At 49.9% G+C, this 24,836-nt stretch overlaps 1 protein-coding gene across 1 annotated transcript; it reads right to left on the minus strand.

The window, feature by feature from the left end:
• Positions 1 to 5,481: 5,481 nt before the first annotated feature.
• PLA2G2F (phospholipase A2 group IIF) lies at positions 5,482 to 15,378 on the minus strand. Its single transcript, XM_077899348.1, has 5 exons — positions 15,112 to 15,378; positions 14,410 to 14,447; positions 10,986 to 11,151; positions 9,952 to 10,061; positions 5,482 to 7,667 (listed from the first exon to the last, which is right to left on the minus strand). Exons 1-5 carry the CDS (start codon positions 15,222 to 15,224, stop codon positions 7,456 to 7,458), a joined length of 639 nt encoding a protein of 212 aa, XP_077755474.1. The 5' UTR covers positions 15,225 to 15,378; the 3' UTR covers positions 5,482 to 7,455.
• Positions 15,379 to 24,836: the final 9,458 nt, after the last annotated feature.

A 24,836-nucleotide genomic window follows, 5' to 3' on the forward strand; every position in this document is an offset into this window, starting at 1 on the left:
TGTGAAAGAACAAATCCCTGGAGATTTTCCAGGGACCCAGTTCAAGGTCAGTTTAAGATCAAGATTTCATTTAGGAATTGATTTTTGGGAAGGCAAAATTGTCAGAAATATAAAAACGAAACAAAAACCCTAGATCTTTTAAAAGAAAAGTCTGGAGGGCGCCTGGGGGGCTCAGTGGGTTAAGCAACTGACTTCAGCTCAGGTCATGATCTCAGGGTCATGGGATGGAGCCCTGCATCTTTGCGCTCAATGGGGCTGCGGGGGTGGGGAGGGTGTCTGCTTCTCCCTTTCCCTTTGCCCCTCCCTCAGCTCTCTCTCTCTTAAATAAATAAAACTTTTTTAAAAAGTGAAAAGCCTGTGTTCTCTTAAATAATCAATGACATGATATAGTTAACATAAACTTGTGAAATTATGCGGATAGAACACAATCTTTGTTTCCTAGGCAGTTTTACTTAAAAGGTAAAGAAAAACCTACAATCTCTTACAAAGAGCAGACCAATAATCCAAGAAAAGCTTTTTGTTTCAGCAGAAACAAAACCAAACTCTAGTTCTGCACCTGCACACTATCTGGCTCATTTTTAAGACCTTATAAATAAATCAATTCGATCTAAGCCATCTTGACCGTTGACATGAAATTCCTTTTCCACTAACTCCCTACACCTTCTATATCCACTCAAATGTTTTTTTTGTCCCTTATTTTCCTCTTTCTCATTCCGGAAAAACTATTAAGCAACCCCTAAATAACTTGCACATTGAAGGCAAAATTATTTTTTTTAATTTTTATTTTTTGAAGGCAAAATTATTCTCCTTTTTCCTAAATAGAAATATAGCTCACATTCTTGCATATTCTGCATGCAGTTTTTTCCTTCACCCTTATTATTCCTAGATATTTCTAGCAATTCATTTACATATTTTGATTAGAATTCTTAATCCTTCATAATCTTAATTTCCAGTGAAAACAAGGAAGTAGATAATTAACTGTGTATATATCAATGTTCTATAGTAAATCAGCAAATTTTATGAATATGCCATCTCACAATTTCTTGAAATATATGGTTCTTCTAGTATGGCCTTTCTTGTTTATTAATAGACTCAAAGAAATTTCTTTATACCATATAAGAATAAAAAGCCAAAAGTGTATAAGCTTGAATTTGTGCTTGGTAATTAATGTCTTAGTGGTTTATCTGACTACTAAGTGATTAGAAATGACTTTTTTAAAAGATTTTATTTATTTATTCATGAGAGACACACAGAGAGAGGCAGAGACATAGGCAGAGGGAGAAGCAGGCTCCCTGCGGGGAGCAGGACTCAACTCCAGAACCCTGGGATTGGGATCTGAGCCAAAGGCAGACCCCAGGACCCCGGGATCGTGATATGAGCCACCCAGGTGCCCCTAGAAATGACTTAGATATTTAATGAATATCTATTACTTAATTTAATGTAGCATAACTGTTAAGATTGCAAGTCAGTAAAAAAATTCTGGAAACTGTTCTTAGGCGGGCATATTAGAACATTAAGCAACACTACCCAGCATCTCAAGCTATTTCCACTAACCATTTTTACAGCCCATACATGTTAGGCAATCATCATGGAAACAAAAGCCGAAAAAGTTGAAGACAAGGGTTTTCTCTTTTCTGCGGTGCTTGATCTACACAAGGTCATGGATATCAAGCAATTCATTTTCACTGCATCTTTACTCAGCATTTGTTCTTAGGTTCAATTTATACTTTTTTACAATCTTAAACATCTGGTAGATATGACATTACCTTATTTAACTACTGATAAAACATAAAACATATGCTTGAACAATACTTCAGTGCTGATAAATCAAAAGACATGGCTGTTTTTGTCCAACCAATGCTATTAAACTGTTCTTATTTGTGCATATTTCCTCAAATGATATGGGCTTGAAAAATATTTTGGTTAGTTTCTATATGTCTGGGTGTTTCAGAAAGACTTAATTAATAGAAGTGCTGATTTCTATCTAAGCCATGTTGAATATAGCTCTGTTAAGGGATTCCATGAATTAGTCGGCAATGCCATCTTGAGTACAATATCACACATACATCACATACATATACACACACACAAACGGACAGGTGCACACAGAGATCTTACAGGTTTCATTCTAAAATTTTAGCCTTTTAGTAAAACCATGGCTTTTTAGTAAAGCCATTTAGTAAAGCCATTTAAGTAGCAATGCAAGCTCCCTGGTTTATGTATAAAATAACTGGATCTCATCTTCGCTCCATTTTGTATTTTTACGTGAATTGTGTTTCTGGCAGATGGGACAAGTTGAGTTTGTTTATTCGGTATGAGAGCTGAAGCTTTTTACCAGTGTTTGTGGAGGAGACATCTAAGCTTTTCAGGTGCCCCAATATGTAATTTTTAAAAAAAGATTTTATTTATTTATTTGAGAGAGAAAGAGAGGGCACACAGGGGAGGAGCAGAGAGAGAAGGACAAGCAGATTCTTCACTGAGTGAATAGCTCAGGATGGGGCTGGATCCCAGGACCCTGAGATCATGATCTGAGCCAAAATCAAGAGTCAGATGCTCAACCGACAGCGCCACCCAGTCTCTCCCCACCACCACCAATGTGTAATTTTAAGGAGGCTGTGTAATACATTTTAGGGGAGAGATTGAGGGGACCCCCAGCAGCTGCCTGGAAGTCTCCAAAGCCCATCTAAGTGAATAAAATATCCAGTCTGTTTCCAAAGAACATTATTCTTCTTAGCTTTGGGTAGTTGGTCCCAGGAGTCCCTGGATCCCTTGAGAAACCCTGATGGAGCCAGGGAGCTAATTATTCAAAGGTCTGGCAGGGGCAGACAGAGGGAGGGAGGAGGCAGAGGTTTGAAGGGATCTATCAGGGGATACAAGGGAACAGAACAGACCAAAGGTGGTAGGAGAGGCCGTGGGAAGGGAGGGGTCTTCGAGGAAGCAGTCAAGTTCCAAATTCAGCAGAGGGACGGGTAGAGGGGCTTCAGTCCACTGAGAAGTTTCCTTGGAAGAAGCAGGATCAAAAAGAATAGAGAGGCTTCCCAAAGAGCCAGGAAAAATATTTCAGCCTCGGGAGTCAGGGAGTGAATCCTCACTCAAAGGAAAGGGCCAAGAAGAAAGACTTCCAGCCCAGCGGGTAGCTGTCAAACAAAGTAGCCTGTGACTCTCATCCGGCTTCACGGAGCGTACGCAGAACCTTCAGAACCGAAACCTGTCCCAGCCATGCTGCAGTGGACACTTACCGGGAGCCCCGGCTCAGGAGCCGGGCTCACAGCGGATTCCCGACCAATCGGTCAGGACTGAAGACAAAGGCCTCCAGATGTCCACTTGGGGGATCACAGGTGAAGCGGCCAGGGGTCAATGATGATGACTGATCTCATCCAAGTCATGGCACCACGGCTGTTAGGATACCAGAGAGCCTGACAGTAGTTGTGGTAACCACCGATTTTATTCAAGAGTGATCACAAGGGCCAGTGTACAACTGGGCTCTATTCTGAATACAATTATGAATCCTCCCTTTTCTTAGGTGGTGAGTTTATAGCCAAGGAGCAAGGAGAGGGGCTGGTGGATGGAAGATTGCTGAGAGGGCGGGATGATTCTTGCTAAACTGACCTAACAGGAGATAGATAGATAGATAGATAGATAGATAGATAGATAGATAGATATTCTTTTTTATCGGAGTTTGATTTGCCACCATGCATTATACCACTCAGTGCTCATCCTGTCAAGTACCTAACAGGATTCTTGCAGAAGGAAGGCAGGCCCGGTGGGGGGTGGTGGTGGTGGTGATCAGGGACCACCTGGGAAACAGTTCAGGGTAAGGAATTTGATCAGATATTGGGGAGCAGGAGGGGATTCTTGCTAAAATGGGGCAGCGCTATGATGGATACAGAAACCCTGAGGTCAAGACCGGGTTAAGAAAGGTCTCAAAGGAGCCTAACTAAAAAAAAAAAAAAAAAAAAAAAAGGAGCCTAACTAAAAGTTGGGTCAAGGACAGAGTCTTTGTCAATGGAAGACCCAGACAGTGCAGCCCATGCAAAGCAAATGCAGTCCCCTCCTCAAGGCTTAGCATAAAAGATGTTGGAAGGAGTAGCTAAGTTGGAAGGAGTCCTGGGGAAGGAGAGAACTGCCCCCAGACTACAGAAGCAAGGGGCCTCCTCCTCAAAAAATGTGACCCCCTCACCCCTCCTCTCCTCCACCAAGGACCTCAAACATGCCATCCTAGCTCCACCCCTTATCAGGGGCTCCCCTCCGGGACTGCCACCGACATCCTTGGGGCTTCAATCTCCATGCTCCCCACGATGCCGCTTGGCACCACATGGCAAGGTTACCACACGCCTGCCTTCCCCTCCCAGCCTATGGGCTTCCTGCAGGTAGAGTCTGTCTGATTAGAAGTACCCCCCCACCCCACCCTCTGGTCCACAGAAGACCCTCGGTACAGATCCACTGAATGAATGAACCAATGGATGATCTCGTCCAGGGGTTTCCAAGCTTTCAAAAAAGGTACCAAAGAATGTCTTTTCTTCTTACAGCAGTTCGTGTGAATGCTCAGTATACACGACAGGAAAAGCAGAGCTGCTCAATTAAACGTTGAGGTGGGGGGAGCAGCACCCCACAGATCATCCCAGGTGTGCCCAGAAAAACACATGGCCTCCGGATGCACCTGAAACAGCTTCTCTGGTCCCTCTGCATGTGAGGAAACTGATGCCCACAACAGGGAACGGACCTAAGTCAGAGAAGGGGCCACGGTGAGGACCAGAGGACTTTTTGCTCTGCTGGATTTCTGGTCGCTGGTCCTGGCCCCAGCTGCCCCGGTCATTATCAAGAAGGCGCAAGGAAGGGTAGTTAGAGGTCAGATGGGGGAGCCTGGGTGACTCAGTTGGTTAAGTGTCTGACTCTTGACTTTGGCTCAGGTGGTGATCTCAAGGTTATGGGATTGAAGCCGGAGTCAGGCTCTGCATTCAGGGGGTGTCTGCTTGAGATTCTCTCTTTCCTCTTCCTCCTGCCCCTCACCCCCCACTCTTTCTCTTTCCCTCTCTCTACCACACACACACACACACACACACACACACACACTCACTCATTAATTAATTAAATCTTTAAAAAAATCGGATGCTGAGGAGTCAGCCTCAGCCTCATCACTTACAACCTGCGTGACTTTGGACAAGTTACTTTGCCTCTCTGGGCCCCAACTGTTAAACAGTAAAGGATGGGGTGCAGACTAATGCCTGACAAGCACCCAGCCCAAAAGTTATCACTGAACAACCCTTGGAGCACACCACTTTCCAGCCTTCCCGACACTTGTCTCTCTGCTGGAGCAGGGCCACTTCATCCAGGCAGGGAGCAGGAGGGGACAGGCCATGCCAGCTGCTGGTGCCAGGGAACCTGCTTCCCCCAGAGCTGCAGACGCTGGAGGGAGTCTCTGTGCCCTCTCGTGACGCCCAACCAGTGGCTACCATGCCAAGGAGGATAGCAGTGGGGAGCTGAGGCAGGAGGCCTTTATTAGATTGAGGATGGGGAGCTGAATCCTGTGGAGAGTCTCTGGGGTGCAGCATCCCAGACAGGCTGGGGCAAGAAGGGGGGTGGGGGGGGCAGGCAAGACTCCTTGGCAGCAGAATCTCATCCCAGCACACAGACCCAGACTCTCTGGAGTGGAGGTATGTGCAAGATGAAGGGGCACAGCCAGACACCTGGGCTCCCTGGGTGAGGGCAGAGGCCTCTGCTGACCCCACCTCCAGGGGGGACTCTGGGTGCCCCATCCTGGCTCCACCCCTGACTTGGCTCAGAGATAACAGGTCCACCCAAGATGGCCAGGAGAGGGTAGTTTGTGAACAAGAAGATGTCAGTGATGAGGCTCACAGGGGACCACAGCCGCCACACCACGACAGTCAGCAGAAGGCGAGTGGTGGCAAGGCCTTCTCTCACGCATAGTGACCACAGATGCCAACCAGAAGTTTCATCCTCAGTCCCCAAGCCTGGTGTTCTAGAAGCTGCAGCTCGGCAAGGCTCCTGCCAGTCCTGCTATGTTTGGGGTAGACCTCCTCTCCCCAGCCCCATGCCTCCCTTGCCTCTGCCTTTCTTGACCATCCCTAATGGCAGTGGTCTACAGGGTACTGGTACTGGCAGGGCGGGTGGAGATTCCTGACGGCTGCTCTCGGTGTCCGGGTGGGTCACAGTGCTGTCACTGGGTCCTCGGGGGTAGGCAGGGCGTGCGGGCTACTCGGGCTACTGGAAGGCCGCTGAACTCGAGGTCAAGAGGCGAGGCGAGGCAAGCAGGACCGGGGAGGGTGCACCTGGAGAAACAGCAATGCTGGCGCAGGGTCAGGAAACCTGGTCCCACTGAGGCTGACCCTCCTCGGCCTCTGCCCGCAATCCCAAGGCCTCAGTGGGGGCCCTGCAGCCCAGGCTCCTTCACCCCACTTCTCCTGCCACTCTGGTCTGGACGTCTCACCTCTCTCCCCCCTTCTCCCCACCCTTCCCTCTTCAGACTTCTCCCTCCCCCTGCCTTCCCCAATCTTCCCCACTGCCTCCTCCTCATACCTGGTCCCTCCTGACTTTGTTTCCCCCTTCATGGAGATGGGTCGGACCCAGGGGTGCAGCCTTGCCTCTCCCTGGCAGGGAGAGAGGGGCCTAGGGTCCTTCTACCCACTGGCCTGGCTGCTGCAGGAGGGGAGGCGGGGGGCGGGGGAAGGCCCTGTCCCCTCCATGTCTGTCGGGGTCCCAGGAGGCTGGAGTTGGGACTAAACTCTGCCCCTCCTCAGAGCAGGGCAGTATTGTAGGGCCGGCTCAGTGGGCAGGCAGGGCAGGCCGGCGAGTGTTGTCAGAGCCCTGGAGGCTGCTCTGAGGCCAGACTTGGGGGCTGAGACACTAAGCTCTGTGGCCATCTTGTGAGGTCTGGGCCTGGACTCGGGGCCCCTCACCCTAAATGGGGTTCTAGATCGCCACTAGGCCCTCAAAGCAAGGATCAGCCTGAGTCATCTCCTAGGGGCAGCCAAGAGGGCCCCAGGGCCCAGGCTTTGGGACCGGCACCCCGTCTGTCTGGGAACCCGTCTGAGGACACAGCGAGCTCTGGCTGCACTGGCAGCTCCGGATCTTGGTCTCTAAGCCTCCGGGGTCCAACCTTCAGGGTGAGGCTGAGGAAGTCAGGCTGGGGCCCGTGGCAACGGCGTTGCCTTCCACACTCAGGAGAGGCCCCAACAGGCCACATGTTCCCTGCCAAGTCTAGGACCCGCAGCAGGACCCAGCCATGCCCAGTGTCAGGCCGGAGGACCCTGGGGGGCACAGCCAGGGCCCAGGCCTTCCAGAGTCCTCTGGGGCCCGTCTTGCCAGAGGGCTCCAGGGAGGAAGCAGCCAGGCAGCCCCCGGGGCTCCCAGTCTTCCCCACCTCCCCTTGCTCCATCTGTCTGGTCCCCAGAGCCAGAACCTCCACCCCTCTTCTCTGTCAGCCCCCAGAGGGCACTAGGGAGGTGCAGGGGGAGTGGGGGAGAGGTGTCCATAGGCCGCGTCCTCCAGGGGCGGCTCATAGATGCTGCAGTTGGGCGTGGGGCCCTGACAGTAGATGTTGAGGTAGTTGCGATGCTTCTCATTGTACTTCTGGTTCTGGAGGCACAGAACCACGTTCTTGTCACACTCACAGGTCTGCTTGTCACACTCCGTCTCGTTGAGCTCACCTGTGGGGGGCAGAGGTTCTAGTGGGCCCCAGAAAGGGGTGGCATGGCGGGCAGCACCAGCGCCACTGGCGGGCCACCCCAGGCCCGAGGGCTCAGAAGCTCTGGGCTGGGTCCCATGGTCTGTGTCAACAGCCCTCCTGGTGGCTCTGGAGGGTGCTTAAATCAGAGAACCCCTGAAGTCCAATGTGCCATTTTATAGCTGGGGAAACAGGCCCAGAAAGGGGGACGGGTTTACCTAAGTCACCCAGTAAATCCGAGGCAGAGCTGGGGCAGACGATCAGGTGTCAGAAAGCCCCGCACCTCCTACCCTCCTCTCTTCCATCACAGAATCATGGGACCCCCCACCCTGGAGGGGGCTGGTGGTAAGGAGCCACTGAGGAAGGGCTTCCCATGAGCAAAGGCTTGAGATCTAGTCACTGTTGCTGCTGCTACTACTCTTAGCCCCCAGAAATCAACTACTCTGACCGCTCTCAACCTTAGGGGTGCACTAGGACCCACGGTGGCGCTGGGGGGGTGCTTTTTGAAACGAAGACCGCTGGGCCCCAGCCCTACAGCTTCAGATTTGGTAGGTCTGGGTGGGGGCCTGATAATCTGCATTTCTAGGCAGCTCCTAGGTCATGCTGATGTTGCCGGTTCGGGGAACACCCTTTGAGAACCCCTCACTAGCTCAGTCGTTCGCAAACTTCTCAAGCTTTCCGTCAGCAGAATCCTTTCTCTTAAATAAACTCTTTGCAGGAGGCTAAGCTATCAAACGGTCTTAAGAGAAGCCGCCTAAGCTATAAAATGGGTTAAAGGGGCCAGCTGGACCACTCAGGACTCCCCATCACCTGACCCCAGGAACCCCCGAGCCCAACGTGAAAAGCACTGCTTGGGATAGTCCGCTGCCCTTTGGGGATCCTTGAAATGCTTTATTGAGGGGATACCCCCTCTCCCAAGCCAGGCCCTCCACTCCACGGTGGAACAGCAGAATATGAGGACCTCAGGGCCCTGGGCCCCCAAGGTGCCCCAGACGTGCCCTATTCCCCACCAGACTCTTTCTCAGAGAACAGGAGACTTGGGGTTTTTGTTTTTGTTTTGTTTTTTGCTGGGCTTGCTTGTGAGCTCTTAGTGAGGGATCGTGAGCAGAACCCAGTTAAGACCAGGAAACAGGGGCAGCTGGGTGGCTCAGTAGTTGAATGTCTGCCTTTGGCTCAGGTTGTGATCCTGGGGTCCTGGGGTCGGGCTCCCCGCATGGAGCCTCCTTCTCCCTCTGCTTGTGTCTCTGTCTCTCTCTTTGTGTCTCTCATGAACGAATGAATAAAATCTTAAGAAAAGAAAGAAAAGACCAGGAGACAGAGGGAGCCCAGGGCTGTCCATGGGACCATGCCGGAGGCACCTGTTACCTAAAAGGAGGCAGGACAGGGGCAATTGGGCCATTAACTGGATGCCACGTCCTTCAGTTGAGGAATGGCCGGGAAAGTCCACGGTAAGGGAGGAAACCTGGCCAGGCCTGGTTCCCATAGCTTGAATCCTGGAAACACTGAGTGTCCCGGGAGGAGGTCACTTTCTGGTGGGGCCCCAAAGACAGAAAAGGAAGGGAGCAGGTCTGCTCTGATCCAAACCCTGCCACAGGCCCATGGAGACACAGGCCAGATAGGGAAGCACCCTGCGTAGGGTTCCCAGCAGGACATGCGGGCTGAATCCAGGTGTGAACCCAGGTCAGCGTGTCACAAAGTCTCACCATCACCAGAGGATCTGGTTAAAACGGATTCCTGGGCCCACACCCAGACCCACTGAATCAGAACCAATCCCTAAACTCTGCAAAGCTTCAGAATCAAGGGCTAGAGAACCAGGGCGCAATTCAGGCTCGGAGCATCAGAGCGCAACAGGAGGAGGGCTGTGGCCAGCGTCCCAGGTTTAACAAACAAACAAAAACAAGAGGCCAGGCTAAATTGAATTCCAGACAAACGGTGAATATTTTAGGGTACGTAGGTCCCAAACATTGCACGGGATATATTTCTGCTAATCTTTAATTTTATACTAAGAGGGACTGATTTTACGGTAACATTTAATTTTTAATACGAGTATGTCCCATGCCATCCCATCCTAGTAGCCCATATTTAAGATACCGTCCTGTGGAAATATTTTTCGGTGTTTATTTGAAATTTAAATTTAACTGGGCGTCTTGTGTGTCATCTGGCAACCCCGTGCACAGCCCCAGCCCAGGGCGGGGTGGGGGGTGGGGGCTGGCCATCTAAGCCCTTCTCCTCGGTGGGGAGGGGGCCAAGGCAGGGGGAGAACTCACTGCAGACGATCGAAGTGTTATTCTCGATGGTGTACTCGTAGTGGTCCACATAGGGGTGGCAGCCCAGGTCAAAGAGCTTCTGGTAGCAGCAGTCGTGGGCATGGCAACACCTAGAGGCAGGTAGAGGATGGCAGGCCCACGTAGCCAAGCTTGGTCCATCTCCCACCGGCAGAGACCCCAACCATCTCTTCCAGCCTAGATCAGACCTTCAGACTGAGGCCCAGAGAGGGGCAGTTACTTGCCTGAGGTCACACAGCCAGGCAGACTCAGCCAGTGCCCAGGTTTCCAGCTGGGCTCCCAGCTTTCGCTCTGGAAGCCCTGCCTGCCTCTGCGGGAGGCGGGAGGCACCAGGCTCTCTGGCCATGTGGTCGGGATGACAAGGACAGACAGGGCTAAGTCAGTGTCAAAGAGGCCATGCCTGGGTGTGGGTGAGGCCAGGGAGAGGCAGAGGTCTGCAGGGCTGAGTGGGATTGGGGGGCGAAGGACAGGAAGCAAATGTAGTGTGGCCACCCCAGCCCCTCTGGTGGAGGAAGGCGATTCGTCAACACACATTTATCAAGCCCCCCCCCCTCCCTCCGCCAACGGTGCCAGTATTGGTGCTGGCTGCTCCTGGGGAGATAGGAGCAGAAAGAAAGCCATGGCTTCTGTCTGCAGTCTGAGGGAGGAGGCACAGCCCTCCATCAGAGCCTCCAGGGTGATGGGGTGACGGAGGTCACAGCCCTTGCTTTGGCTGAGCATGAGCTGTGTGTCTGTGGCTCCCATGTGTTTTGGGGGCAGGTCAATGCTTCCTTCCTGCTGAGCATGGGAGTTCAAATACCTCCAAGCCCATCCTTCTCCTCCAAGGAGAAGGACGGCAGAGAGCATCCAAGACACTGGAGGAGGACACAGGTCAAGGTCAGGCTCCCGGTCACTAACTCATTGAACGAGCCTCGTTCTTTGGTGAAAGGGCCCTGCCCCATCTCCCAGAGACGGAGATCTCTGTGCCCCTCTGCCCCTCCCGGTCCCCACAGCAGCACAGCCACTCCGAAACCTACCAGTCCACCTCGTCCATGGGCAGCCCGTACCCTCCCAGCCCACAGTAGCAGCCGTAGCCCACGAAGGACAGGATGGCGCTCCTCCCCGTGATGGCCTCCACCATGTACTTCAGGTTGAGCAGGCTGCTGCGGGCCACGGGCAGGACTGCAAGAGAACCAGGGGGTGCTGTGAGCGCCCGGCCCTCTGGGTGGCCCCTCCTGTCTGACTGTCCTCCCCGCACCCCAGGGCCAGGGCAAGGGGGAGCACAGGGGGAGGATGGGGGCAATGTATAAAAAGCTGTCACAAGGGGCACTGGGTGGCCCAGTCGGTTAAGCGTCTGCCTCTGGCTCAGGCCATGGTCCCGGGGTCCTGGGATCCTGCCCCGCATTGGGCTCCCCGCTCAGTGGGGAGTCTGCTTCTCCTTCTGCCCCTCTCTTGCTTGTGCTCTCTCTCTCTCTTTCTCTCTCAAATAAATAAATAAAATCTTTTTAAAAGGATGCCTGGGTGGCTCAGCGGTTGAGCATCTGCCTTTGGCTCAGGGTGTGATCCTGGAGTCCTGGGATCGAGTCCCACATCAGGCTTTCTGCATGAAGCCTGCTTCTCCCTCTGCCTGTGTCTCTGCCTCTCTCTCTGTCTCTCGTGAATAAATAAATAAATAATCTTTAAAAAATAAAAATAAATCTTTTTTTAAATGCCATGTGGCACTAGGGACCTTAGAAAGTAATAATTATTGACTATTTGCTGAGGGCTCGGTGACAGGCACTGTCCTAAGCCCCTCCCCACGCCTTAACTCACTGAGTGCTATCATTATCCCCACTTTATAGATGAGGAGACTGAGGCCCAGAGCACGGAGTAGCTTGCCTGAGAACATTATCAAAAAGTGGTAGGGATAGAATTTGGAGCCAGGCAGTGAGATCCCAAGTGCCCCGTCCGCTGTAAGGGGCTTCACAAATGCCACGCGCTCTTCCCAACACAGGGGTTTGATTCTGGGCCCTGGGCTTAGTCTGGCTAGGGACTAAGAGTCCCGCACAGGGACTCGGTGTCTCTACACCGTCCTGGGGCTGGTGCAAGTCACGATGAATCCAGAGCCAATTCAGTGCTCTGGTCATTCAGCTGAGACAGACAGACATGCACTCGTGCACAGGCGTGTGCCCACACACACACACACACCCGTTTTCCCTTTGTCCTGTCTCACAGGAAGCAATAGTGAGATGCCCCCTCCCACACCAGCAAACTCAGCAGCTCCCCTGCACCTACCAGGCCGGCCCCCTCCCCAGCGGCGGAGTCTCCCCTGCCCTGCACCCTGCCTCCTGGGGCCCCGGGGCTGTGCTGACTCCCCATCTTCTCCCCGCTGAGTCAGCCCTGAGCCTGGCGCTTGAGTCCTTACCTGGGTTAACCCCCCCCCCCCCACCACACACACACACACATGCAAGCAGGAGAGCCGTGCTCACCCCATTTGATGGGTTTGGGGAGTCGTGCTCTACCCAAGTCTTTCTGCCTACAGGCTTCCTGATTTTTGTCATTACAGAAAATAAGGAGCAAATGAGAGAGGAAACGGGAAGGAGGTGGGACAATCGACCTTGAGAGGAGGGTGTAGAGGGAGGTACGTGGCTCAGCGGGTCCCGGGCAGGGAGAGGTGGGACCCCGCGTCCAGGGGCCTGAGCCCATCCCTGTGAGCCACACAGGGATGCGAGGGCTGCTGGTGAGGGAGCACAGAGGGGCCGCTCGGTCCCCCAGCCCTGCCTCCTGCGGAGCTGGCGTCCTGCGGCGGGAGGGGGACGTGGGTGCCAAGCGGCTCGGGAGTCAGATCTGGAATCGGGCCTTGGGAGTCAAACCCAGACAGCCCTGGGTTTGCAAACGGGTTCCTCCCCCGTGAGCTCCGCGGCACCGTGGGCAGGTTGCACAAGCTCTTTGACTTCACTTGGCAAATCTAAGGACCAGGTGGCTGTCCCTCCCCGAGGTCCTGGCCTCCTGGCTCCCTGGCCTCCCGCCCCCCAGCGCCCGCCACCTCCTGGCTGTGCAGGTGTTCCCCCCGGGGCGGTGGGGGCAGCTTCCACCCCCAGGGCCCCCCGACCACAGCTCCATACGGCGTGGACATGACCACGCAAGCCCTCTACACCTCACACCCGGGGACACACACTGTTACACTCACACAGACACACACCCCTCAGACTATCCTCCGCACACCACACTCCGGTGCGTACCCCACGCCCGCAAACACACGTTCACCCCCTCACACGCCGCACGCTCATGCAAGACACACGCTCACAGTTCCCTCTACACACTGCCTATGTTCACAAGCACGCACCTGTGATATGCTCACAGGCACCCCCCCACAGATGCACACTGTCCTTTACACAGCTGTGCACACACTCGCCCATGAACACCTCACACTCTCGCTCACCTCACACCCACACTCACACATACCCTTCCCACACTTGGGAGCGCGCCTGCGCACACTCACACATGCAGCCACCCATGCTGCACCCACGAAGCCAGGGCCACGTCTACACTCGGCCTCCAAGCAGGAGAACGGAGTCTGGGCTGTTCCCGGCCAGGCCAGCGGCGGGGGCCGAACTCAAATGCTTGTTTTCTAAGCAACAGTCACTTGCGCGGCCAGTTGCGCCAACCGTTTCTCACATCTGGCCACCTCTGGCCTAATTTTGTTTCTGGCATCCCTTTCCCACCCTGCACAAACCAGGCTGCAGGCGATCCGTGTGGACGGGGGGGGGGGGGGGGGGGGGGGGTGGGGCAACGACGGGTTCAGTCTGCCTCCCATCGCCCTGAGGCACCTGCCTCCGGAACACCTGGACGTGTGCGGGGTCAGACTTGTGTCAGGAGCCTCAGCTGTCCCCGATGGGTGCCCCGGGGAAGGAGCCCCCAGGCCCTCCCCACCGACGGCTTGTGCGCTCACAGACAGCCCTGCTACACACACACCTCACCCACCTAGAGGCGCCACAATTAACACCCACCTCCGCACTTTATTGACGTGAGCTCTCCTCGGAGAGAGCACTGTGTGCTGAGACACACCCACCCACACACAGAGGCGTGTGTGCATGCACACACAACCCATTAGCTCTTGTCTAATGTACACATGTACACAAACACACACTCCTATCTACACAAAACACCCAGGTTTTCCCGGAGCAGCCAGACGCCCAGCAGACACTACCATTTTACGATGCTTGCTCAGCCCTGGGCGCTGCCGCCTTGGAGGCTCGTAAATGCCCAGCAGCCCGCCCTGACGTGTTTACAGCTGGCTGGAGGGGCAAACAGCCCCAAGGCAACGAGGCCGACAGGGCCTGAGCTGGGGATGGAGGCCCTGAGCCGGGTAGCACAGGCCCAGGCCAGCCAGTGGATGGGGATCCGGGGAGCCCCCGGTCACAGGAGAAAGGAGAAAGAGGAGTCTCCCCAGAGCCTCTACTCACCGCTGCCGGCCAGGACGACCCATGGTGAAGAGTTTCTTCATACCCAGGCTAGATCTAGAGAGGAGAAAATCCAAGTCCTGAGTTGGTCCCTTCCGCTCTCCTGCAGCTCCGGGCCTCACCGGAAGCCCCATCAAGGCTGTCCCTTCAGGCCCCAGCTCCTGCTGCCCCGGCTCTGTGATGAGCACCTCCCACCTGCCACCTGCCACCTGCACCTCCCGAGAAAACGTCCCCAGGATGGCAGAGCCAGGAGGCACCAGGAGCCTCCTTCCTTCTTACCCTGAGCAGGAATGCCCTTCCTGCACCAGCTTCCAGGACAGGAAGCTCACTGTCTCATGGGTGCTGGCCACTGTCACAGAGCAGAACCAATCCCCTTTCCATAGATACTCCAGGAAGTCACATGACATGACCCAACCTGGTGGCTGGCCTTGGGTTTAAAGCCAGGAGACCTGGCCCCCTAGATTCTAGTCCCACTCTTCTTCCAAAATGCTGTGTGACCTCAGGTAGATCCCTTAGCCTCTCTGGGCCTCAAGTGCCTCAAGAGGATTGACTAGATGATCCTTAAGGCCCTTCTGGTGCTGAAAATGCAGTGACATATCTCAGTCATCACTCAAAGACTTAGAGCTACTCTTTCTGGAGAAATGGTCTCTAGGAGCCAGTTCCCTGACCCCAACCCTGCTCTCTCCAACGAGGACTCCATCCCAGGGTAGCAGGCACGTACCTGGAGGTTCTCCAAGAAGAGACCCTGAGACGTGGGCCCCTCAACCCAGAGGAGTGCCTAACCAGCACCTTCCTCCTGAACACTTTGGGGTTGGCCTGTGCCCCATCTGCCATGTTCTGTGTTCTGGGGGTCCAGCGACATAGGGCTTGTAAGGTCCGTGATCACTCTGAAGGCTCCGGGTAGCAGGCCTCAGCTTCACGCAGCCACACACGCTGGCAGGGTAGTGCCGGGGCAATGCCCCTGGGCTGGAGGTAGGTGCCACTGCCCTAGAAAAAGGAGGCTCCACCTCCTCCGTCCCACAGCCACTGCCCTGCCCACAGCCACCTGGTACGGTCCCCACCCCAGGGCGCCCTGCCTGCAGGTGGGGGCTTACACGCCTGCCCAGGAGCTGGCCCCTCCCTGTGCATCTGGAAGGAAATTGGTCCAAACGTCTCCCTGCCCCCACCTGAAAGGGATGTGCAACAGGAAATCATTCGGTTACATGTGTTCAAGCTCAGTGGGGCGAGCCTTACTCAAGGGGGCCTGGGAGAGATGTGGGGCCCCTCAGTGGAGTTTCACAGTGGGGGACAGAGACTGCGTTCAATGTCAAATACAGCAAAGAAAAGGGGGATTTGTAGCTGGTGAGCAGGACGGGGGTCAGCGGATGGAAAATCACTAAGGGAGGTGTGGATTCCAGCTAAAGCCCCCCAGCAGGGCTCCTGCAGAAGACAGGCCAGGGTGACCAGACATCCCCTGGAGGTGGAAGGTGATGAGGAACCCCATGCGACATCGGGGCCATTGGCTGTGGAGGATGGGGGCTCCTGGCTGAGCCGACTCGGAGAGGTTCTTGCAGAGAATGCAGGACAGCGAAGAACACAGGAGTCCGAAAGTCCAGCCTTCTCTGAAAAAGAGCTCAAGGGGCCCCGAGCTCAAGGTTTGGTCAAAGAGAGAGTCTCTGCCAGGGGCGCTCCGTGTGGACATGCCCATGTCTCTAAGGCAACCGTCCACTGTTGGAAGCGTGTTCCTCCAGAATCCGTGGAGAACTCTCCACGCACATCTGCAAGCTCCTTGGCGCCCCCACTTGGCTAAGCCTGGAGGAGGCCCTCCGCTGGCCTGGGAAAGGGCGAGTGGGTTTGATCTGGACCCCAGAGCAGTCTTCTCTGCACAGCCCCACTGTGGCAGGCCTGGCCCGACGCCTCTCCGTGGTGGGGGCCGTCCTGGGCATGGCATCCAGCATCCCTGACCTCCACCACCCGACCCGGGAGGAGTCCCCTCCCCACGCTCCTCTCCCCTACACTTACCAAGTTGTAACAAAAAATGTCTCCAGACAATTCTCGATGTACCCCTGGGGGCACAGCCGTCTCTGGTTGACAGTCTGGTGGCCTGCGAGTTGCTGCCATTTGCCTTTTATGGGGGTGGCATGTATGTGGGGGAGACAGGAGAGAAGCAGAGTGGGGCCAAGGCTCTGGAGCCTCTGGAGGTTTGCACAGTTGCACCAATCCGAGGCTCCAACCCCAGCACCCACACTTCTTGGCTCCGAGAGCCCAGCAGGAGAGCTCCCTCTCCTGGTCTCTGAGTCCCCAGCTGTGGAATGGATCCAACCAGGCCTCACTGAGTAAGGATTAGGCTACCAGGTGACAGGAGTCGAGTCATCTGGGGTGTGTGGCAAGTGCCCAGTTAAACATCTGACTGCTGTAGAGCAGAAGCCTGTTCTACAGCCTTGGGGTGAACTGAGATGATGGGAAGGAGAATAAGGAAGAGGGAGATAAGTGGACTCCTGGAAATTAACCCGTACAACCCCTGCCTTCACATCTACCTCTGTCACCCCATGTCCCCAGACTTGCTGACAAGGGACGGAGGTAATCCCCTGGGGTTTCCCTTCCTACCCTTCCAACTTCCTCTTCTGGCTCCACCAAACCAGGCGGCCATCGTTCCCCTTCCCCATCGTTCTCCCATGTCCCTGCACGGAAGGGGCTAACTTGCACTTGCTTACCCATTCCTTTATAGGTACATGTTTTGGTTTGTGGATCTTGACACTTCACCTAACCCTAACCCTAACCCAGAGAGAACGGGACTATGATTTTATCCAGAAGTCTGGGGGTTCCCATGAGACAGGGGCTGCATCTTCCCCAGCAGACTGGGAGCTCCCTGAGGACCAAGAGAGATGGGAGGATGAGTCTGGTCTCTCTCTTCATATGTCTGCACAAAGCTTGGCTTTAGTTTTTGCTTTGATTTGTGCAAACACCTCTTACCAAGAAGTAAGGTCCGGTACAGTCCACACACTGAAGATACAGCCTCCAACGTGCTGATCTATGCAAAGAGGCCACAGCCAGAGTGGGGGATTCCTGAGAGTCTCTCAGCTACCTTTTTGCCATCTTTCCATCTCACATTCCAGCTGGCTGTGCTGGTTGGGCTGTTCTCTAGAGACACTGGAGTCTTGGGGGGTGGGTGTGGGTAGGTGGTAGGATGGGTTCTTCCCCCTACTTCCCCGTAAGCACAGGATACTCAATACCAGAAGTCAACAGCAAACTGACCGACCCAGTAATTCCACATCTAAGCCTGTAAACCAAGATTCACACCTGAGTTCCCAGCAACAGATGTAAAGGGTACTGACTGCAGCATTCTTTGTGATGCTCCTCACCAAAATCAGGAGCAACCGTAAGTTAGGGGATGGGTTAAGCACATTAGTAAACATCCATCTGTAATTGTGTCTTCAAAGATCTGATGATACAAAAAACAAAAAATCAAAACCCTGGATAATAAGGGTAATAGCAATTTTATTAAAAGGGGGGCAGGGGGCCGTAAGGAAGTTGGTGTGCACATGTATAAAAATTATCTTGAAGAATATACAGCAAACCATGAGTAATGGTTATTTTTAGACAGTAGGATAACTGGTGGTTTTATTTGTATTTGTATTTTTTTAATAAAAATGAATTTTTGTATTTTTTGTTTGTATTTTTTTAATAAAAATGAATATAAGACAATATATTCAATAACCAAGATGGAATGGCCAATGGCCTTGAAAGACACAAGCTCACTCATCTGAAAATAGCCCCATATCTATTGAAGAAACTGAATAGGTAGATTGAAACATTTTCATAAATAAACTCCAGGTTCAGGTGACTTTACTGGTAAATTTGACAAAATACATAAAGAAGAAATAATACCAGTTGTATTCAACTGCTAGAGCTACCACAGCAAACTACCATGGACTAAGTGGCTTAAGTGACAGAGATTTATTTTCTCGTAGTTCATGAGTTCAAACATCCAAGATCAAGGCATGGGCAGGCTTGGTTTTTTCTGAGGGCTTCTCTCCTTGACTTAAAGATGGCCACCTGCTTTCCATGTCCTCATGGGGTCTTTCCTCTGTACACATTCATCCCTCTTGTCTCTTTGTGTGTCCAAATTTCCTCTTTTTATAGATACCAATTTCCTCTTTTTATAGATACCAGGCCCCTGGGTCACACAATCGGTTAAGCGTCTGACTCTTGATTTCAGCTCAGGTCATGATCTCAGGGTCGTGAGATAGAGCCCCAGGTTGGGCCCTTTGCTCAGTGGAGAGTCTGCTTGAGATTCCCTGACTCCTTCTGCCCCTCTCCCATTCCTTCTCTCTCTCTCTCTCTCTCTCTCAAATAAATAAATCCTTTTAAAAAAAATGAAGATACCAGTCCAATTGGATTAATGGCCACACTAATAACCTTATTTTAATTTAATCACCCCTTTACAACCATGTCTCCAGATATAGTCACATTCTGATATATTGGGGGTTACCATCAACGTAGGAAGAGAGGGAGGCAAAATTCAGCTAATAAAACCAGTTATAAATAAATTCTTCCAGAAAATTTAAGCAGAGGAAATGCTTCTACTTAAGTAATTCTGGTAACTACCATTATTCTGATACCAAAACCAGATAAAGACATTACAAGAAAAGGAACTACAGATTAATATCCCTCATGAACATAGATGCAAAAAATTCATTTGGGCATGGAGCCCAATACGGAGCTTGAACTCACAATCCCGAGATCAAGACCTGAGCTGAAATTGAGAATAGGATTTCTAACCAACTGAGTCACTCAGGTGCCCCTAGATGCAAAAATTCTTAAAAGAAAGAGTTTAACAATATGAAAAAGGAAAATGCACCATAAGGAAATGGAGTTTATCCCAGAAATGAAAGGTTGGTTTAACATTAAAAATCAATCAATGGAATTAACCATATTAACAAACTTAAGAAGAAAAACTATATGATCTTTTCAATAAATACAAAGAAACAGCCTATTTGACAAAATCTGACATCCATTCCTGATTTTTAAAAAAGATTTTATTGATTTATTCATGAGAGATACAGAGAAAGACAGAGGCAGAGACACAGGCAGAGGAAGAAGGAGGCTCCATGCAGGGAGCCCAATGTGGGACTCGATCCTGGGTCTCCAGGATCACACCCTGGGCTGAAGGCAGCGCTAAACTGCTGAGCCACCTGGGCTGCCTTCATTCTTGATTTTTTAAAAAATATCTGCAAACTGAAATAGAAGGAAACTACTTTAATTGAAAAAGAGCATCTAGAAAAACCTTGCAGCTAACATCATACTTAATGGTAAATGACTGCTTCTCCCCCTAAGATTAGGAACGAAATGAGGATATCTACTCTCACCACTTCTACTCAACATTGTACTGGTGGCTTTAGTCAGGCAAGAAAAGAAATAAAAGGCATTCAGATTGGAAAGGAAGAAGTAAGATTGTCTCTATTGGCATAAACATGGTAGTCCCTGTAAAAAATACTGTAGAATCTTTAAAAAGCTACTAGAACTAATAAATGAGTTTAGAAGGTTACATAATAGAAGACGAAAATATGAGAAAATTAATTGTACTTCTACATATTAGCAATGACCAACTAGAAATGGAAATTGAAAAGCACATAATAATATCCAGAAATATTTCATATTTAGGGATAAATTTGACAAAATATATGGAAGACATGTACACCGAAAACTATAAAACAATGCTCAGGAAAGTCACGGAAGACCAAAATAAATTCAGAGATATACCATGTTCATGAATCAGAAGACTGCATGTTGTTAAAATGTCAGTTCTTCCTATTTGTTCTATACAGTCAATGCCCTCCCAATTAAAATCCTATAGACTTTTCTTATAGAAACTGCCAGGCTGACCCTAAAATTCATAAGGAATGAAAAAAAAAACCTGGACTATCAAATCAACTTTGAAATGAACAACAAAGTTGATGGACTTACATTATCTGATTTTAAGGCTTACAATGTTACTATAATCAAGGCAGTGTGCACTAGCATAAAGATAGACACAGAGACCAATGGAAAAAAAAAAGATGATGCAGAATTAGATCTATACATTTATGGAAAATTTTTTTTAATATTTTATTTATTTCTTTATATTAGAGAGAGAGAGACAGAGTGCATGTGAGCAGGGAGAGGGGTAGAGGGAAAGAAGAAGAGAGAATCCCAAACAGACTCCGCTGAGCATGGAGTCCAATACAGAGCTTGATCCCAGGACCTTGAGTTCATGACCTGAACCAAAATCAAGAGTCAGTTGCTTAACCAACTGAGCCACCCAGGCACCCCCGGAAAACATATTTTTGACAAAGATGCAAAGGCAATTCCACAGAGGAAGAATCGATTTCCAACAATGGTGCTAGAACGATTGACTACCAATAAGAAAGAAAGAGAGAGAAAGAGAGAAAAGAAGAAAGGAAAAAGGAAAAGAAAAAGAGGGAGAATAGGAGGAAGGAAGGAAAGGAGAAAGAGAGAGGAAAGAAAAAAGGTCCATTCTTACCTCTTATCGTATATAAAAACTTATCAGAATGGATCATAGTCCAACAAAGGTGCCAAAACAATTCAATAGGGAAAGTCTTCCACAGATGGTGCTGAGACAACTGGATACCCACATGCAAAAGAATGGAGTTGCGTCCCTTCCTCACATCATACACAGAAGTTAACTCCAAATGAAATGGAAGGATTAAAACTAAAACTCTTAGAAGAAAACATAGGCTTAAACCTTTGTGACTTTAAGTTAGATGATGTTGTTTTAGATACCACAACAAAAGCACAAGTGGAAAAGAAAGATAAATTGGAGTTCATTAAAATTGAAAACTTTTTCCTGCAACCTATATTATCAAAAAAGTAAAAGGACAACCCATAGAATGGGAGAAAATATGTGCACATCCTATGTCTAATAAGGGACTTGTGTCCAAAATGTATGTATAAAGAACTCTTACAACTCAATAATGAAAAGATAACAACCCAATTTTAAAATAGGCAAAGGATTTGAATAGACATTTCTCCAAAGAAGATAAACAAATAGCCAAAAATCACATGAAAAGATGCTCAACATCAAAGGGAAATGCAAATAAAAACTATAATGTGGTATCACTTCACATCCACTAAGATGACTATAATAAAAAAACACAAATGATAGCAAGCATCAGTGAGGATGTAGAGAAATTGGAACCCACATATATCACCTGTGGGAATGTGAAACAGTGCAGCCACTTTGGGAAACACTTGAGCAGTTTCTCAAAGCGCTACACAAGGCACCAAGTGACCCTGCAATGCCGCTCCTGGGTATATACCAAAAAGAAATGAAAATACACACACACACACACACACACACACGCACACACACACAAATGCACCCAGATGTTCATAACAGCATTATTTGTAATAACCAAAAAGTAGAAAAAAAAACAAATGTCCATCAGTTGATGAAGACACATAAAATGTGACATCTATGGAATATTATTTAACAATATTGATGATATGCATTATAACATGGATGAACCTTGAAAAACTGTGAAATTAAGAAACCAGTTAAAAAAAAAGACCACTTATTATATGATTTCATTAACTGTCCAGAATAGGCAAATCTGTAGAAACAGAAAGTAAATTAGTGGCTGCCTAAGGCCAGGGGGAGGGAGTGTGTGACAGAGGGGGGTAAAGAGTGATGACTAATGGGTAGGGATTTTGGGGGACTGTGGTAAATTAGATTGTGGTGATGGTTGCATAACTGAATACACACACAAAAAGAACCCACACTGAAGTATACACTTGAAGTAAACGAACGATATAGTACCCAAATTATATTTCAATAAAGATATTTTTTAATGGATCATATTATTCAGCTTTAAAAAGGAAGGAAATTCTGATTCATGCCATCTGGATCAAGCTGGAGGACATTACGTTAGGTAAAATAAGCCAGCCATAAAAAGGACAAACACTGTATGATTCTATGTCGATGAGTAAAATTCATAGAGAGAGAAAGCAGAATGTTGGTGGCTGGGGACTAGGGAAAAGAAGAGATGGGGAGTTCATGTTTAATGGGTGCAGAGTTTGTTTTATAAGAGGAAAAGCATTCTGTGGACGGCGGTGGTTAGGGTGGCAACAGTGCAAAAGTACTTGATGCCATTAACCTGCACACTCAAAAATGGTGAGGAGAGTATATGCTAGTTTTGTATATTTTACCAAAATTTTTAAAAATAAATATTAAAAAATGGATCGTAGGCCTACATGTAAAACCTAAGCATATATTTCTAGACAAACACATAGGAGAAATTCTTTGGGTCAGGTAAGTCAGATTTCTTAGTAAACACCAAAACACTATATAGAAGGGAAAAAAAACCCAGAAAGCATGAAATTCATGCAAATTCGAATTCTGCTTTTTAAAAGAGGCTGTTAAGATCATGGAAAGACAAGTCACAGAGCAGAAGGATATATTTGCAAATATCTGATAAAGGACTCATATTCAGAATATATAAAGAGCTCTCAAAACTCAATAATAAGAAAACAACATAATTTTCTTTTTCAAATGAGCAGATGATTTGCACAGACTCTTCACCAAGGAAGATGTTGGTTGACAAATGAGCCAATACAAAATGTGCTCAGTATCATTAGACATTTGGAAAATGAAAGTTAATACCACAGGAGATTCTACTACACATTTATTAGGGTGCCTAAAATTTAAAAGACTAAATTTTGGCGATGAGGCGAAGCAACTGGTCAAAGACACACCCACAAACATTCATAGCAACTTTATTCATAACAGCTACAAATCATAAACGATCCAAATGTTCATCATTTGGAAAAAGGACAAACTGTGATACGTTCGTACGACGGAATAGCACTCAGCAATGGAAAGGAGGGGAGCCTCTGTTACACAGGACAGCAGGACCTCAGAGAGGCCTAAGGCAGCTCTTTGGGGGAATGGAAGTGTTTCCTGTGGTGACCAGGGGCGTGGTTCTACAGGTGTGTGCATTCGCCAAAACTCACTGAACTTGACACATTTTATTGGTGCATTTTATTCTATGCAAATGGTACCTCAGTTTTTATTTTATTTATTTATTTATTTTTAATTATTTTTTTTTTTTAGTAAAACCGATTTTAAAAGAAACCAAGAAACAGGGACGCCTGGGTGGCTCCATGGTTGAGCATCTGCCTTCAGCTCAGGTCATGATCCCGGGGTCCTGGGATTGAGTCCTGCATCGGGCTCGCCTCGGGGGGCCTGCTTCTCCTTCTGTCTATGTCTCTGCCTCTCCCCCTGTGTCTCTCATGAATAAATAAAGAAAATCTTTTTAAAAAGAAAGACAGACAGGTAGCCCGGGTGGCTCAGCGGTTTAGCACCTGCCTTTGGCCCAGGGCGTGATCCTGGAGTCCCGGGATCGAGTCCCACGTCGGGCTCCCCGCAGGGAGCCTGCTTCTCCCTCTGCCTGTGTCTCTGCCTCTCTCTCAAGAATAAATAAATAAAATCTTTAAAAAGAAAGAAAAGAAAGAAAGAAACCAAGAAACATTTCTAAGAAAAACTTACTCCTACATTTATAACAAAAATGTCTTATATATACATACCTATGATGATTGTTTTGCCAAATCATCCCTAATCGTTAAGCAGCTGACTGTGGGGGAGTGAGGCACCAAAGGACATGTTCCCATTTTATGGAGGCAGAATCTGAGGCAATGAGCTGGAGAGCCACGTGTCTCAGCCTTATGAGTCAGGGAAGGCCAGGTCGGGAGGACCAGGCGGGTCCCTCAGATCAGATCCCTGAACTGCAGGAGCGCTGTGTGTGCTGCGGGGAAGAGGAGCCGAGCAAGCGGAAGAAAGAGGATGATGACTAACAGCTGCTCACCTCCGGGGAGCCTGCTAGGACATCTCTTCTCTCTGGGCTCTCTCAACACCCGCGTTAGTCGGCTCCGGCTGCCATCACAAAGTACCACAGGCTGGGTGGCTTCAAGGATGGACATTTGCTTTCTTACACTTCTGGAGGCTGGAGGTTGCGCATCAAGGTGTCAGCAGGGTTTGCTCCTCCTGAGGCCTCTCTCCTTGGCTTGCAGACGGCCACCTTTTCCCTGGTCCTCACGTGGTCGGTCCTTCCTCGCTCCCTGCCTCTGTCCCAACATCCCCTTCTTATAAGGACACAAATCAGATTGGATTAGGACCTACCCTAACGACCTTCTTTTAACTTAATTACATCTTCAGAGACCACATTCTGAGGTATGAGGGGACTAGGATTTCAACATAAGCATTGAAGGAGGGCACCATTCAGCGCATAACAGCACCCATTGTCCACATGGCCCACGGCTATAGCCAGCTGGGAAAAACCAGACTGGGGAGTGGCATTGGGTCAGGTTGGCCCTCTAAGTGGTTTGACCCTTTAAAGTCCCACTAACCCCTCTGTAAGTGGGGCAAATAATATCACCTTTTAAACTGTGCTTTGAGGAGGGAGTGAGAGC

Source organism: Canis aureus, chromosome 5 (genome assembly GCF_053574225.1).
Source record: "Canis aureus isolate CA01 chromosome 5, VMU_Caureus_v.1.0, whole genome shotgun sequence".
In the NCBI taxonomy this organism is placed as follows: domain Eukaryota; kingdom Metazoa; phylum Chordata; class Mammalia; order Carnivora; family Canidae; genus Canis; species Canis aureus.

What these genes read in the sequence shown, in the direction of transcription:
- PLA2G2F (XM_077899348.1), bottom strand. Translation starts at nt 15,224, where the DNA reads ATGGCAGATGGGGCACAGGCCAACCCCAAAGTGTTCAGGAGGAAGGTG. An exon ending in TCTTCTTGGAGAACCTCCAG is followed by an intron (nt 14,448 to 15,111) that starts GTACGTGCCTGC and finishes TCTCCTCTCTAG; the next exon opens with ATCTAGCCTGGGTATGAAGA. An exon ending in GAAACTCTTCACCATGGGTC is followed by an intron (nt 11,152 to 14,409) that starts GTCCTGGCCGGC and finishes GGGCGCTCACAG; the next exon opens with CACCCCCTGGTTCTCTTGCA.